Below are 16,770 nucleotides of genomic sequence, written 5' to 3' on the forward strand. Positions count from 1 at the left end.
CAACCGTTGCCATTCTTTTAATTATTTGCAGGTGAAGGGGACGAATAAAAACGAGATTGACAGTGATCAGGTTGATTAATTCGATCAAGTTTTAAGAAAATTTTACGCTAAAGTTCTGATTAAGGATGAGTTTATGGTAAAAACTCACTTTCATCGAACACGAAACCAGGATATCATCAACGACAAATCATTCACCAAGTCAAATATTAGTTCATACAGCTAGTCATTTGAATTTCTTAAAAAGGAAATGAAGGTCACCGTAACCTGTATATTTCAGTTCACTCTGGTTGCGTTTGGTTCCATCGCCATCTAAATGACACGACACAGCTATGTCATACAACCTGTTTTTCTTATATTTTCAAGTTAAAAATATGTCTCCGGGCAGTAATTGTATAACAAAATGGTTACAATATGAGGTTGAGGGATATATAGTGTATATTTCGGCGATGCCCCGGAAAATAGACCAGGGTTCATATTCATGAAACTATTTTCGTACTCAAGCACGAAATCTCAGCTCAACTCAACTTCTTTTGAATTCGTTGAAATCATGAAATTGAAGTTTCAAATGAAAACCTAACGTCGAAAAGAAACTTAACTTAACTTTCTGAGATTCCTTCAATTGAAAAAAAGTTTATATACATGTATATGATTAATCATCAATATCATAAATACGGGCCCTAGTCTCAGGTAACCAAAAACTTGCTACATCCCTCAACCACATGCTCTAACTGTATACCTCACGCTCTAACTGTATACCTCACGCTCTAACTGTATACCACATGCTCTAACTGTATACCTCACGCTCTAACTGTAGGCCTATACATCACGCTCTAACTGTATACATCACGCTCTAACTGTATACCTCACGCTCTAACTGTATACCTCACGCTCTAACTGTATACCTCACGCTCTAACTGTATACCTCACGCTCTAACTGTATACCACATGCTCTAACTGTATACCTCACGCTCTAACTGTATACCTCACGCTCTAACTGTATACCACATGCTCTAACTGTATACCTCACGCTCTAACTGTATACCTCACGCTTTCATGTGAGGTTTATTACATGTGACGTCACGTTTTTATATACATGTGCCACGCGGTGTCGCATCTGGTATATATACCTTGTGATAATAACAATCCAATAATTTTATTGATTTTTATAAATAGAACTATCCAGTTAGTCTGTGACATCAACCAAAATCATGGACAATGGAAGAGACATTATTTTATCGAGAATTTCAGTATAATATCATGTAAAATAAATAAAATCCAACAAGTTATTCACGTTTATTCATATAGAGGCCTACACATAGGTCGCCTCATAAATCATAAAACGGGGCAACACGCAAGTTCTTCCCTCGAATCTATACGGGATACACTGTGTGTAATAGGCATGGCTATATATCAATAACAATATACGTTACATGTATTAACTTTGTGAAACAACAGAAAAATATTGTAGATCTTAAATGTTGATAATATCCGTTCAGCGTATATTGATAATATCCGTTAGTCGTATATTGATAATATCCGTTGGTCGTATATTGATAATATCCGTTGGTCGTATATTGATAATATCCGTTAAGCGTATATCGATAATACCCATTAAGCGTATATTGATAATATCCGTTAAGCGATTATCGATAATATCCGTTAGTCGTATATTGATAATATCCGTTGGTCGTATATTGATAATATCCGTTGGTCGTATATTGATAATATCCGTTAAGCGTATATCGATAATACCCATTAAGCGTATATTGATAATATCCGTTAAGCGATTATCGATAATATCCGTTAGTCGTATATTGATAATATCCGTTGGTCGTATATTGATAATATCCGTTGGTCGTACATTGATAATACCCATTAAGCGTATATTGATAATATCCGTTAAGCGTATATTGATAATATCCGTTGGTCGTATATTGATAATACCCATTAAGCGTATATTGATGATATCCGTTAAGCGATTATCGATAGTATCCGTTAGTCGTATATTGATAATATCCGTTAGTCGTATATTGATAATACCCATTAAGCGTATATTGATGATATCCGTTAAGCGATTATCGATAGTATCCGTTAGTCGTATATTGATAATATCCGTTAAGCGTATATTGATAATATTCGTTAGTCGTATATTCGTAAAATGCGTGAGTCGAATATTGATAAAATTTCAGTTTTGGTGTTGTTTCTTTCGAAAACGTTTTCGTTCGACCATGACGTTTTACATCAGAACACGTTTTCGTTCGGCCATGACGTTTTAGATCAGAACACGTTTTCGTTCGGCCATGACGTTTTAGATCAGAACACGTTTTCATTCAGCCATGACGTTTTATATCAGAACACGTTTTCATTCGGCCATGACGTTTTACATCAGAACACGTTTTCATTCGGCCATGACGTTTTATATCAGAACACGTTTTCATTCGGCCATGACGTTTTAGATCAGAACACGTTTTCGTTCGGCCATGACGTTTTACATCAAAACACGTTTTCACTTTGTAGATTTGATTCGGGATCTAAATAGAACAGCAAAAAAAGGGGGAGCCTTACTTGTTAAGTTGTTAACCTGACGATTTTAAACGGAGAAGGACTTCCGTAAATCATTTGTTTATTATACACCGTCTATTGTTAGAGATATAGACAATCCAAAATTATTACCTTGTTTCAGTATTTCGGAAAACTGTCATTTATGTCAGCGATGACCACCTTTAAGATTTCTGGTCATGATCACGTAAAGTCAAAACGCCACTTCGCTCAAAATGAGCAATACGGCATGTAGCGCTGCTTGTCTCAGCAGATATGCATCCGAATGGTATGGCAGAGGAAATGAGAGAACGTTTGGCCGAGTCCTAAAACGGCTCTAGGTACAAATCACCTTTCCGCCCCATAATTGGAATACATTCTATCAGGAGAGGAAACTACAATATATTGTGAACCACAGTATACATGTCAGGCATGTACTGTATACACGAACCAGCACGCGATCGATGGCACAGGGACGTAAAAAGCACATGCAGGGCTAATCAAGGTCAAGATGTAACTGGGCAAATCGCTGAGTAGCAATTCTACAGTAATTGGCCCGCATTAATCATCAACCCTGATTAGAGGCCGCTCAGACCATGCACACGTTACGATGTATGGAAGGTCATGATATGAGTTATGTCCCCTGATGCCGTCTCCCATATCCCATATATTCATCGAGACCCTTTAATTGTACACTGTCATTACGATAGTTTTGGGTCTTCCGTGTTAAAGACGGCAACCCGGGGTTAGTGCTCATCGTCATGCAGTCATGCTCTATGTAAAGCAACAAGATTGACAATGTTAGGGATGGCTCTATCAATGCCAGCTGACCTCTGTTGTGAATTCAAGACTCACTAAGAGATGGGATATACTATAGATAAACTATTTTTATTATTCGTCAATATAAATATCGAAAGTATGTTGGTGGAAAAGCTGTGTTAGCATCAACGGCATGAGACGTGTGTCTCCGATGATAATCAGGCTTCTTAACCTCTGAGAGAACACTAGGTCGGCCTAAATAATCACGACTGGAGACTGACGTCACCTTTCATCAACCATTTACACAAGAACAATAAAACAGACCAATTTCAAGAGAGTTGCTAAAGACAATTATTGGAAATATTTTATCTAAACGATTTTGTGATCTTCGCCCACGTAGATTAAAATTACGACTAGAATTCAGAATATTACATATCTCACGCGACAAGCTAAGTATCTTCCAGATAGTTATCTATATATATATTGGTTTAAAAATGACAGAGAAGATATTTCACATAATTTGCAACTTACCACGTTTTCTTGTCAGAGTTATCTCCCTTCCGTTAAGAAGGTAATCGGCAATATTTTTATAGGCCAAATAGGTCCTTACCAGGGGTAGGATCCAACGTCACATGCCTCTCAACGGCTCTTCAGGGTAAGTTTTTGTATTTTACTGTTGTTTTCCGTCTAATGTATATATCGACACATAGCCAAATGAAGATCTACACCAAAAAGGATTACTCACACGGCGATATTTCATGAAATTTGGCTATAAATGGGAAGCTCGCACTATAGATTGAAACCATGCTTTCATCTGATTAACCTAATGTGTAAATACTAGTACGCCCATAAGTATGGAAGTTTATACATGAATGCTGTATTTTAGATGAAAAATAATCAAAATTGTATCGATAACACTCCAGAGGAATTGGGATATCGTCAACACCTTTTAACCCATGGTTTTATATCCGCAGAACGTTTGATTGAGGTTTAACGTCAGCAACATGACTGTAAGACGAAATGAAAAGTAAGGAAAAGAATAAACTATGTAGTCCGTCCCCACGTCGACCACCGGCCGTAGTTGTCGCTCGTCCACAACGCCATTTAAGAGTCTGGCAAGACATGTTATTAAAAGTGTGACTAAATCTAGTGTTACTCGTGTAAAAACACCAAAGTCTATATACAAAATCTAGTGTTACTCGTGTAAAAACACCAAAGTCTATATACAAATTAGACGGAAAACAACAGTTATATACAAAAACCTACCTCGAAACGGGCCGTGGAGACGCCATTTTGTGTTACCGAGTCCAAGCATGTGACGTAGGTCTCTATCCTTGCTTACCACACAACACGAAGTAGTTGATTTGCTCAAGAAATGTATGTTGTTTATGGAAAAGGGGAACAGATCTCTCAACTTTTCGAACGATTGGCAAAGTGTATAAACTTGCCTAAACCCTGATAATTGCTCATCTCGGTTCTAATATGTTTATATTATTTTACATAAAGTCATGCTTGCAATCTCCTCCATCTAATCTTACCTATTTTCATTTTTTTGATATAAATTTGACCATTTATGCTGACACAGTAACTCATACTCCATCAGTCTCTCCATGTTGAAGTTCGTTTGAATGGTAGATAAACACGAATAATTTAACTCGAGTCTGTCAGTCGGTGATACGTACCAACCATTTCTTCTGTTCCTTTTCCCTTTCTTCACCTATTTTCTTTTTCTGTCAGCACCAATCCGCATAGTCTCTTCTCTGTCACCATTTTTTTCTTTCGTTTCTTCTTCTGTCGTTCCTTTTTTCTAGATCTTATCTTTAAAACAACAGTGTAATAGTGAAATAACATATCAGGGTAAGAACTCCATAGAAAAAATCGTGTATGATGCGGAAATATTATGCTTTGCATTGTTAAAAATCGCTTTGAAAAAATATGAAAATGACCGATTTTTTAACCCACCCCTTGTCGCCTGTAGCATATATATATAATGCATAATATATAATCCAATGTGTCATGGATCAGGGGAAGTAACTCCTACATTTAGGTTGTGTCTGAATGAGATTTTTCGGATTTTGAAAATTTCAAGTTTCTTCTCTACCCACTTCAGCAAAAGTTAAAAACAAAAACAAAAACAAACAAACAAACAAACAAACAACAACACACGTATATAAATATGTATGCATGTATTATACAATTCTATTACCCGGATTTATTCTGTTTTTGGTAGTAATGCAGTGTAATTACTACTGGTAATACTATCCATTGTGGTAATAATTCCTTAACCCTCTAATTCCCTAACGATGATAGACAAGGTTGACTGACAGGCAAACAAATTGGAATAGGAATGTGGTGAGGGATTCTACACTTTAAAAGGAAAAATGAATAAAATGTTAAATAAATGTATTGAAACTCTCTCAGACTGTACATTAATCAAAGATAAATAATGTACAATATACAATTGTGTAATTGATCGTTGACTTCCAGAAATAATCTTTTAGACATCTAATACTCTAGCGAATTTAGCATTTCATCATTACAAGGTTTCATATGATTCACTCCTGTTGAAGTCAAGAAATCAATTTCAGTACATAACAGGGACCATACGATGTATAGAACTATACTCTCGTCTAACATTAAACTGTGATTTTAAAGCTTGTTACGGCAAAATTGTACCCGTAGATTAACTTATAAATTAACACAACTCTAAATATTTGACTGTGACAAATCATTGTGTCCAGGGTACCGCGATGCATTCTGGTAGAAATTTCTGATTTAGCGTGATTGTTCTACCAGTTTAGAGCACAGGCGCTTGCATAGAAAATATGACTTTCAATTTTTTTTTGATATGACAGTGGTATGTGTAATCTGTAAGCACCTGTGGTTTAGAGGAGCTAACCTCACAACACTTACACCGACATTTCTAGACGACAGGGTACCATATGAGTAAAAATAATATAGATATTTGGTTTGATTCAAGAAAAAATACAAATTTAACAGATTAGAAAAAAATGTATATCTTAAATCGATAATTTCCCCTTCGCTGATTGTAGGTATTATCTGATGTTGAATCAGAGATGATCGATTAAATCAGTTATGTGGGAAATATTGCAATGTTATTAAAATTAGATACCTCATAGATTTTGACATAAAACAAAATATCTTTCAGCACGCTTGGAAGTCTGTGGGTGAAATTGTATTCAAATATGTACAGATGAACTCGTTGTTACACTCTGCATGTTTGTAAGATGCCTCTAATTTAAAATCTCGCTAAGAACCCTTTGAAGAAACAGAATTAGTTATGCCCCTCCTTGAGACACGAAAGAGACAACGTAAGTTCTCTAAGTGCCCTTGAAAGACATCTTACATTATGTAGAGTCACGGTGCACTTAAGTAGGAACCTCGATGAAAATCGATCTTATTCAATTTCTTTCTCTCTCTTTACCCCCCTCCCCCAACCCCAACAACTCACTTGACTATCTCGACACTACACCTCGCATTTCTATGTTTGGATGGACGTTATGGCGTTTTAAAGGGGCTTTGAGGCACCGATGTCCACATGTACTACCTTCAATCAGTTTGTCGTCACTATATAGAATGAAACCGCGCTATACTGTCAACGCTCTTTCGTATAATCTAAGTCTGTTTTGGTCCCAACATCAGACATTTTGACGGACAGTGCTAACGGTCTGGTGTTAGGACGAGAGGAAACGAAGGCTATCACACGATAATGAAGAACGCAGAAGGGTGCTGGGAGAAAATCTAACAATTGTATTACCGAATAGTTTTCGCAATTTCCATAATCACTGTTTGTCATTTGCTGTGGATATTGCGACATTTAATAACTATGCGATATTTGCTTGTTTGGTCTCCTCAAAAAGTTCTATACTGTCTCTAGATCTTGTTCCAGAAGATCAAACCCCAATTCTGCGGGGGTCGGGGGTACTCCAACAATGTTAGAGAATTACACGGAGAGAAACTTATGACGGGCGCCAATTGATTTAAACATATTTTCATTTGTAACTAAACTTTACAAAGGGATTGGGCACAAGTTATACAACTTATATAAAAGCCTCCATGTAACCTTTCACTTCCGAAGGCGGATTTACACTGCGCAACATGTGAAATTTTCTATGTTAGAATATTTATCGTATTAAATAGCTTAATTACACTTAAATGACAAACGATGTCATGCTATTACTTCTTTTTCATAAATCGATCATTTTAACCATAAAAATAGGGTTGGAGGTTGTGGGGGACGGGCGAAATATTTAGTTGTATCAGTAGAACGCGGCAGCCCTTTGGTTCTACATGTAATTGTGTGTCCTTGTTGTTTGTGGATTGTCCCCGTGTCCTTGTGTCCGGCCGCTAGTGGCAGCATGTTTGATCATTGCCCAAGGCAGGTATGTCATAAAACTACAGCATTATGTACATAGCTGCCCCAAGGCCCCATCAACTTTGTGTACAAGATCTATAAACACATGTTTATTTCGTCCTACACCGTGGTCAGAAATAACGATTTGTAATAAATGATTTAGATGTGAGATAGGAACGTCTTTCTAGTCCATCATACTTCCAGCATTGTTACCATTGAATACAATGGAACCGGAAGACTTTCAACAATCAAGAGACAATTTTGGTACAGGAAACGAAACTAATCGTAACAGAATGTGTGTGTAAAAGGGATTTATCGCAACGTCCTTTGTATTCAAATAATAAAAAATCACAAAACTTATATATAAAATATTAACATTTGTATTAAAAAAAAGACATTCACATTTTGAGTACAACATTTAAACATTTGTTCATAATGGAATTTAATTGTTCATGATGATTTCTACCATATCACTATTTTCCAAACAAATTCAACCACTGTCTCATGTGGGTGGCGATGTCGTGGTTCACTGGCGGAACGTTCAATGCAGTAGTGTTAAATGGGAATCCCCTACCCATATTCGGCATGAAGTTCCCCTGACTTCCGGTTCCGTTGTTTTGTGCAAACATGTTCCTTATCAAATTTGCCCATGTACCTGCATTGTGTAAGCCAGCTTCTTGTGGAAGTGGTGTTGGAGTAGTCACAGCTGGAGGGGGGAAGTGTTCAGGGTCGAATGTACATTCCCCTAGTTGCCTCATGGGTTTTAGGGTTCTTGCCGAAACACATACAGAATTCAGCGCGTTTTCGATGTTGACGTCTTGTTTCTCAGTATGGCCGCTTTGCTTTCTGTTAAGTGTATACACGGCTTCTTTGCTGGGGATCACAGTAACCAGACTCGGGCAGCACCTCGTCACAACCGTAGGTGACGGCGTATCCGTCATAGTCCGTACTGACCACCCACATGGAGTCTCCGGGGAGTTTATACTGTGTATGTAGATAGTCAAATTTTGTCAGATTTGATCCTGGAACAGGTACTGCCGAATGGATACTGTAGAAACAGCCATGAGGGGAAGAACTGCGACCTGTAAGGAACAAAAATATATAATAACGATGACGTACAACGACTTGTTGGATATAGAACAGAATTATATGGTTCATGTTGTGGCATTTGATCGCAGAGATACATAATCCCAGTCACAATACACAACATTGCCCAGGGGTAATTTAAAGGTTCTTAAGACAAAGCCGTTATACTAATCGTGTTCAATTTCCGCTATCATCATGTCAGAAAGTCGTAATATTGGCATTACTGTATACTTTAATTAATAAGTCAAATAAAAATGAATAATAACAAAAAACACACTCAAAGGCCAAAAACAAAAACAATAGCTAAATTTATGGTCGCTGAAATAGCCAGATACGTGTTATTTTATAAATTGCAAGCAGACAGTTTGGCTTGATTTATTAAACTATAAGAAATAAGTAAATATCGCTGAGCGAATCAACATCTATATCTTTTCAGTATTCGATATTGAAATATAAGAATTCCTTAAATTTATTGCATATCTAACATGGTGCGACATGCAAGGGTTCTTTTCTTTGCTAAAATGCTTCGCTCAAAAATAAAAGTTGAGACCGATACGAATGTATAATATATAAGATTATTACAGCCATGCTTCTTCCCTTTCAATAATACTTACTGGCCATGACTTCGAGTCTGCCGAACGGTAACATGGTAAAGTGTAGCTGCATGTTCATCGTCTCTCCAGCGATGGCGTTCCAGAACACGGAGCCAGGCCGTTTGGACGACACTACATACCAGAATCCTTCGAACGCTGTCATGTTGAAATCAGACTGCATCTCAAAGTCGAACGTCTTGCAGGTCGGCTGGCCATAGCTTAGGCCACACACTGCAAATACGACAGCAACAAAGAGCAACATTTCTTAGAAAAGTTCTATACTGTCCTATGTTACCTGACTCGTCCCTGACTGACGAGATAATGTCGACGACTGACCAGGCAATCATAGCCGGACTAGTTATAAGTCCCGTGACATGCGCACTTCTCTTGATTGACGTACATCATTATGGGACCTTAATGGGCATGTTTACGTGTACTCGATTTGTCACGTCACAATGCAGACTAGACGGCCCCACTGATGGTCAAAGCTGCGCTGTCCAAATGGTCAGTCTGGTGTCTTAGAGTATAGGTCAACCTAGACTGACTTGAAGTTAACAAACGACCAATATTTAAAAGGACTTCATAATTTTTGGAGGAATGCCTTGTCAGCAGTTTAAATTTTGAATTTGATAAGAAAATGCGAAGCGAAAATTAACATTGTCTTTAACTTGGAAACATAGATGTAATGATGTATTTAACGAAAAGAGTGATGTAAGATTACGTATTGGAGATATTCTATTCGCAATATTAATACAAGGCCTAAAATGTATGCAGAAATCTTATACATATATAACATCTTAAGTAGGACCAAAGTTACAGGAAGGATACAATTCATCCATATTTCATTTTAAACAACACGGTTCGTCATAAACCACGATATGCATTATGAATTACAGACGCATGCTAAAAATCCAACATGTTAATATAAACATGTTCCAAAACATAAGGTTGTCACTAAAATAAAAAAAAATATTTTCAAAAAACCGTGTTCTCACCATTAAGTGAAAATAACTTTTTAGAGGTACTGTGCATATTCAATAAATATTTCTTTTACTAACTGAATATTCAGTAAAGTGTTAAGTCTGTTAAATTATTGTCTGGGAAAGCTTGGTGTAGTTTTAAGTTCATTCCATAATGCACGCAAACAAAAAAACAAACAAACAAAAAACCGTTTATTTTTATGTAGGTTGTAGTCTTTTGTCACTTCATACAATGTAACTTACGAAACGTGGTAGGTCCAGTTGCTTTATTGCTCACAGCTGACCGTTAAGTGGACACGGTCCAGACTGAAACGGTCAGATGTGACATACCGTGACACTAATGGGACAGTTGCTGACCAGTTATGATTGACCACTCCATCATACAGTAGGCATTTTGTATGTTTATGATATTGACATACATTAATTTAATGTAGTGTATTTTGTTACATACATAATATGATCATGTGATGTGGCCGCACAGGTGCAAGTGTCGACAGCCCATTTCTTAATCCGCTTAGCTTGGGCGAAATAGGTTATTCTGTCATCTATTGTATCTCAATATTGACACTGCATTCAATTTGGGTGACTTGGATAAGTTTGTTTTATTTAGAAAATGAAGCTACTTTTAGAAAGAAAAGAACACGAAATATGAGGACTCCTGGAAATGTTTCAACAAAAATCTTATAAAATTATTCCTAAAATAGTGTTGCCCTGTTGAGCATACCACGACAGGAAAAGCAGTCCTCACACGTTAAAACTCTGTCCATTATTTTAATATATTTCGGTTGAGATATAATATCCTCACGTGATATGGTTCAACTTTAAAATCCTTTATTTTTATTTTGAAAACAACATATAACAACTTCCGGTGATTTACACCAGTTACGTCACTAATATACAAATATGACAGAGCCCGGATGTTCATTTGATGGGTAATAATCAATGTTAACATGTATACTGAGTATTGCAAAATACATCACACACAATTATATTTTGGGAAAAGACGATCACATTATTGTCATGTGATCAACCTGTTTCTATCAGACGTCTTATCCACAGGGACCTGAGAATTTGTTACAGTCTACGTGTATTTGGACCTTCAATGGTGTGTATAGCACATTTTCAGACGTTTTGTTTCTACGTCATTATGCTGAACATTTATCATGAGGTATGACGTGTTTTCGTACGCTAGTGGTTAGTGGTAGTTAGGGTTTGACGTATTTCTGTTTTGTGAGTGTCCTTTTATGTCGTTATTTGGCTATAAGTAACTTTTATTGTCAATGAACCGTAGCAAAACAAAAACAAACAAACAAACAAAAACCTATTTGTGTCGGAGTGACAATAATGTCCACGCCGGTAACCGTTTTTTAGATTTAAATTTCTATGGGAATTAGGCAAGAGTCGTCGTTTTTTTCATACTTTTCTTTATGACAATTTTAATCAAAGTTACACTATAAGTGGGTGGCTGTGATTCTGATAAAAATATTTTGACTATAACCAAATCTGTACTGCACATAACCATTATACAACTGCGTACCATATTGCGGTTCTTAATCGGTAACCAATAAAGAAATGAATTTATACCTTAAGTAATACTCTAAGCCGATGGCCAACTAATACTTCCCATCATTTGCATACACTTGTATACATGTAGTTCATACATACCCATCACAATATATTATACCAACAACTGATAGTACAGGCCATCTACATATGGCCCCTTATATTCACGTGTAGTTTATTTTAACTGCTTCAGTCAATAGTAATAGTCTTCATGGAATTCGTCCAAGTATACGACTAGCGGATCCCGGGGGTGGGGGTGGGGGTGGGTGGTTGTTCCTGGGGGTCAGCGCCCCCCCCCCCCCCCCCCCCCCCCCCCCCCCCCCCCCCCTTTTTCGGATAAGGAAAATTTTGTTATAGCCTAAAAAAAATGCCTGTGCCAACCAATAATGGGAGTAGAACACGTGTACACATGTATATCATCAGTGGAAATTGTCTATTTTGAGTACATGTACATTGTTCACAATCAATGCGCATGTGCATCGTCCATCAAGTGTCACACACCTACTTACTAAATGTTCCCAGTGACAGTAACACACTCACCGTCTCGCTGCTTTCCTTTCATGATACAGGTAACTATTTAACATAAATAACGAATTTATAATTAGAAGGAACAAATTTTATTTAATTGCTATCAGATGATACAAAGCAAAAATATTGGTAAAAGATAGCACGAGATCGTAACAAAATTAAAATAAGAAAACATTTATTATCTATTTCAAGATTTTGTGTGTGTGTGTTACTACACAAAATCTATATATCATTGTTACATTATTTAATACATGCGATGATAAAAGGAATATGTCGACAGCTGTGAGAAGATCACTAAATCACACCGCAACTTTCACACCCAGTAAGTTATTTCTATAGCTAAAGTCATACAAAGTCATCGATTTTTTCTAAGCATACTTCTTATATACGTACAATAAATCACTTTAAAGCAGCCCCTATCCAGACATACTAAAGGTAGACAAAAAACAGCCTACCAGTAACGGGGATAGATGGACAGACAGATGCAGTAACAAAGCCGTCGGAAAGCACCAGGTAGCGGAATAAAATTTCCATTATTTTCGACTATCACGAAATAAGACAATATTACAATATTTAATCTATGGGATTTTCCAGATGGTTCCGACATCGTCACGATCTGCCAAAATCCCTAACAAAACAAATATACATGATGGATTTTGTTTTTTCCAAGGCGGGATTGTGCTGAACTGTATCAATTATTCATGAAATATTGTTTCAACATTTTTCCATTTTTTCCCAACAAAATACGAAGCAGTTATGTATATAAGAAAACTTGCGTGAATATTAAGTTTCTCCTTATCTGGGGACCAAAGATGTCGTGATCATCCATTTCATCCGATCATTAAAATATCATGACCAAATTGCACAACATCACACGCATTCCGACACTTTCAGAATATGCATTATCTTTAACACGAAATTTAGATAAAGATGAAAAGGAGAAAATACATTGTTGATAGTTTATTGTCTTTTCTTTGTCTCAGTGACGCGATCAGTTTTAGAAATACAACAACACAATAGAATACCTAAGATCACAAACATCATTGTCGCTATGACTAAAAATGGAATTAAACCCAATCCTCCTGACGGGAATTTGTCGGCATCAAATTTACAACTTCCATCTTGTTTAAATGTTTTAAAATTGTCAGGTGAGATACACATGCGCGTTGCTGCTCTTTTAATCTCCTCTTCCTGTTCCGGAGTGTGACCGTCTCGCTTCCTGTTCAGGGTCCACATATAGGTGTGGTCAGGGTGGCACGTGCCGTCTTCCTGCTCTTTCCGACACGAGTAGATGACTGCGAACCCCTCATAGTCCGTGCTTACTACCCAGTATGGATTTTTCCTGGAAGATCTCGAGAGAAGTGTGTCAAACTGAACCTCGAGCTTCTGAGGCTGAGTTTTGTCCGGGATAGACCCTTTCCCTCTCATGAAGTCACAGAACGGAAACACAAACTCGCCACCTACAAAGAAGAAAATATTGAAAACACGTGAAATAAAGTTTGAGTGCCGGATGTAGACAACTTACATACGACGTGTAAGTAAAATAGTAGCTGATATGTAGATGTCAGAAATATTAATAACATTTCAGACGGAAAACGATAGTACATAGAAAATATTGGTTTGTATTTGAATTTTTCATTGGATAAACAATACACAAAATTTAGCAATGATCTAATAGTAGTTCTAGTATCCTAAACTGAGCAGTAAAAGACAGATAAAGGGAAAAATAGAAGGATACACGGACAAAGAAAGGTAACTCTCGGATACTTGTATTAGATTTATTGATTTATTGTTTTTAGTCAATACAGATTTAAGATGTAATGTATGGTGTTCAGTTGTAGATATTTTCAAGAAGTTTCAGGACATGTGTAAGTCTACTCTAACTAGGTAAAGTAGAAATACTTTTTAACGAACTGATGACCGGTTCTCGTCCGATCACCGAAGTTAAGCAACGTCGAGCCTGGTCAGTACTTGGATTGGTGACCGCCTGTAAACTTTGTATGTATCTATATATTTTCTTATATTTTCTGTCGAACATGGAAACATCAAAAAAGTTACCAGGCAAATGTCTTACATATAAAATTAGAAATATTCGAGTCTGGATGAGTATTTGTTCTATTGTACACATGTGTTATTATTGGGTCCCTTGTGAGAAGATGACCCAAATATTGAGTATAAACAATACATTATAAATAATAGACGCGTCTTGGAGCTACAAACCTGTTTTGAGTTCGAGGCTTCCGTCGGACAAAAGTTTGTAGTTGACCTGGACATTGGCCTGGCGGACACTGAGCCAACTAGGGATGGCTAACCAGTACCTGTTAGTCGTTATCGAGTACCAGTACCCTTGGAATTGGACCAGGTTAAAGTCTGGTTGGAGCTGGAGAGAGCTCAAACGACAGTCCTTCTCTGCTCCAGTGTCCGGGACGAGGGGTTCACTTTCTCCCTGTGATTCAGAGTCCAACACCGGTTCGGTCTGTGTGTTTGACTCGGGAGCTTCACACCTGACGGATGATACGAAAACTAAACAACCAAGCACACAAACCCATACGAAATTTGGAGACTTCATCGCGAAAAGTTTTAAAACGTGTACTCTGGCCTAGTATGCCTTTTTTCTGTATTGATTAGGTAACATGTGGCATGTCTGTTGAGTCAGTGTGATGTTAGACTGGCTGGTTAGACTAAAAGGTAACACATGTGCCTGTTCAATAACACTGTCCTTGTTAATGCATCAAGCGTGACCGCATCCGCCCGGTGTAACATTAAATAGACACCCTGGGAAAACAACACGCCCTACATGTCAATTGAAAGTTTAAAAGTATTTCGAACTCTTTCTTCATGATCAGAGTCTGGTCAGGTCGTTTTCGCGAAGAATCTTTTTTTTTCGTCAGGACTAATGTGATGATTACAGAAATCGATCAGTTTTTTTGTGTGATTGTCAACATGATCTTGTTGGTTTTGGTTTTTGATCGTTTAACATCTTATAAATAGCTGAGGTCATTTTAGGATGGCCTCTAGTTTGTGCGAGCTGCATACGTGTGGTGAGTGCAATGTGTGGATTTTGTGAGGCTGCGGTATATTCGTATTTGCCTCCTTTCGATAGCGTAGAACTGATGCTGACTTCATAAAGTATATTGCCGAAGGTCATATCATATTGACTAGGGACGAACAGGGCATCCAACTTCCAAAATGCCGAGCGTTAAACAGTGGAGCAACTATACCATAGATTCCGGTATACCTCGACCAGGACACATGACCCCAAGCCTTCCTCACAGGGACGAATGCTTTATTACAGGCCAAACGTGAGGTAGTGTCAAGGGAGATATTAGGTAGTAGACAGAGGTTTAAAAACTTGCTTTTACAAATCATGCAATGTTGACAGAAGGTACAATTCTTTCGCAATAGCTGTTGTTGTGGATGAAAACTGGAATATTAAAGCATATCGCAATTCTGGAACGTTTTGACAAAGAACCCACAAGTCGTGAGCTGAAAGCACCAGGGAACACCGACGTCCAAACGCAACTGTAACACAACATCAAAACATGAACAAAATATAGACTTACCTTGTTTTATATTGTTAACATGGAAGATCTTGAAAAGGTGGTGTTTCCAGCAATGTTAATTATCCATAGAGGTCGGCCTAAAGATTTTTTTACACTTAGAAATCACTCACTGATACATTGCTTAGTGCCGTCAAAGTTGGTCCCCTTGGCTATACAATCAACCCAAATAAATCGATGATACACTTGTCTAATTAACTAATTAAGTAACATAGTTACTAATCTAAGAACGCAGATTGTCACAAAACAGATAAAAATTAATTATTAATTTTAACGAAATAGGAAAGTTTGAACCGCTACTCAAAACCAAAATACTTAAACCGTTATAATACTGCCAATAATATTTATTTTTAAGCATTTTGTGAAAAAACGTTAATTTTTTGTGAACAAATGACATTTTGAGAGTCTTCCATATTCAGTCCATTCAAAAGTATTAAGCGAATAGAGGGCTATATTGCTTACCCTAATCCTGTCCAAAGATCAAAGCTTTACCATTTCGGAAAGTGTTGCTTTTTTGCCTTGATGTATGTCACCCCAATGACTTGCTGAACGATAGAGGGCATAGCATACCACCCTGTTATACTACAAACCTTAATCATTACATGTGTTTTTCATAATATAGAACAACACGTAGCAATTATACAAGTAATGTAGACTTATGGAGGCCACGTCTTTAAATACATCGGCATTAATTATAATTAGGACATTAAATACGATATATGACTAATGGTGACTAAAAAAAACAATATATCTCATATACCCCAATATTATTGTTCTTTTGCCATTAC

General features: G+C 37.1%; 2 protein-coding genes across 2 annotated transcripts; both read right to left on the reverse strand.

Annotated features, from left to right (window-relative positions):
* Window positions 1-8,036: 8,036 nt before the first annotated feature.
* LOC117334502 (purpurin-like) lies at window positions 8,037-9,692 on the reverse strand. The gene is made up of 2 exons (XM_033894163.1): window positions 9,373-9,692; window positions 8,037-8,754 (listed from the first exon to the last, which is right to left on the reverse strand). Exons 1-2 carry the CDS (start codon window positions 9,611-9,613, stop codon window positions 8,522-8,524), a joined length of 474 nt encoding a protein of 157 aa, XP_033750054.1. The 5' UTR covers window positions 9,614-9,692; the 3' UTR covers window positions 8,037-8,521.
* A 2,888-nt stretch (window positions 9,693-12,580) lies between these two features.
* Window positions 12,581-15,160, reverse strand: LOC117334503 (purpurin-like). The gene is made up of 2 exons (XM_033894164.1): window positions 14,643-15,160; window positions 12,581-13,882 (listed from the first exon to the last, which is right to left on the reverse strand). Exons 1-2 carry the CDS (start codon window positions 14,989-14,991, stop codon window positions 13,383-13,385), a joined length of 849 nt encoding a protein of 282 aa, XP_033750055.1. The 5' UTR covers window positions 14,992-15,160; the 3' UTR covers window positions 12,581-13,382.
* Window positions 15,161-16,770: the final 1,610 nt, after the last annotated feature.

The sequence above is a fragment of the Pecten maximus genome, chromosome 9 (genome assembly GCF_902652985.1).
Source record: "Pecten maximus chromosome 9, xPecMax1.1, whole genome shotgun sequence".
Taxonomy (NCBI): domain Eukaryota; kingdom Metazoa; phylum Mollusca; class Bivalvia; order Pectinida; family Pectinidae; genus Pecten; species Pecten maximus.

Excerpts from the sequence above, each read along its gene's own strand:
- LOC117334502 (XM_033894163.1), bottom strand. The coding sequence starts at position 9,613 with ATGTTGCTCTTTGTTGCTGTCGTATTTGCAGTGTGTGGCCTAAGCTAT. Across the intron at positions 8,755-9,372 it reads CAGACTCGAAGTCATGGCCA|GTCGCAGTTCTTCCCCTCAT; the intron begins GTAAGTATTATT and ends TGTTCCTTACAG.
- LOC117334503 (XM_033894164.1), bottom strand. The coding sequence starts at position 14,991 with ATGAAGTCTCCAAATTTCGTATGGGTTTGTGTGCTTGGTTGTTTAGTT. Across the intron at positions 13,883-14,642 it reads AAGCCTCGAACTCAAAACAG|GTGGCGAGTTTGTGTTTCCG; the intron begins GTTTGTAGCTCC and ends TCTTCTTTGTAG.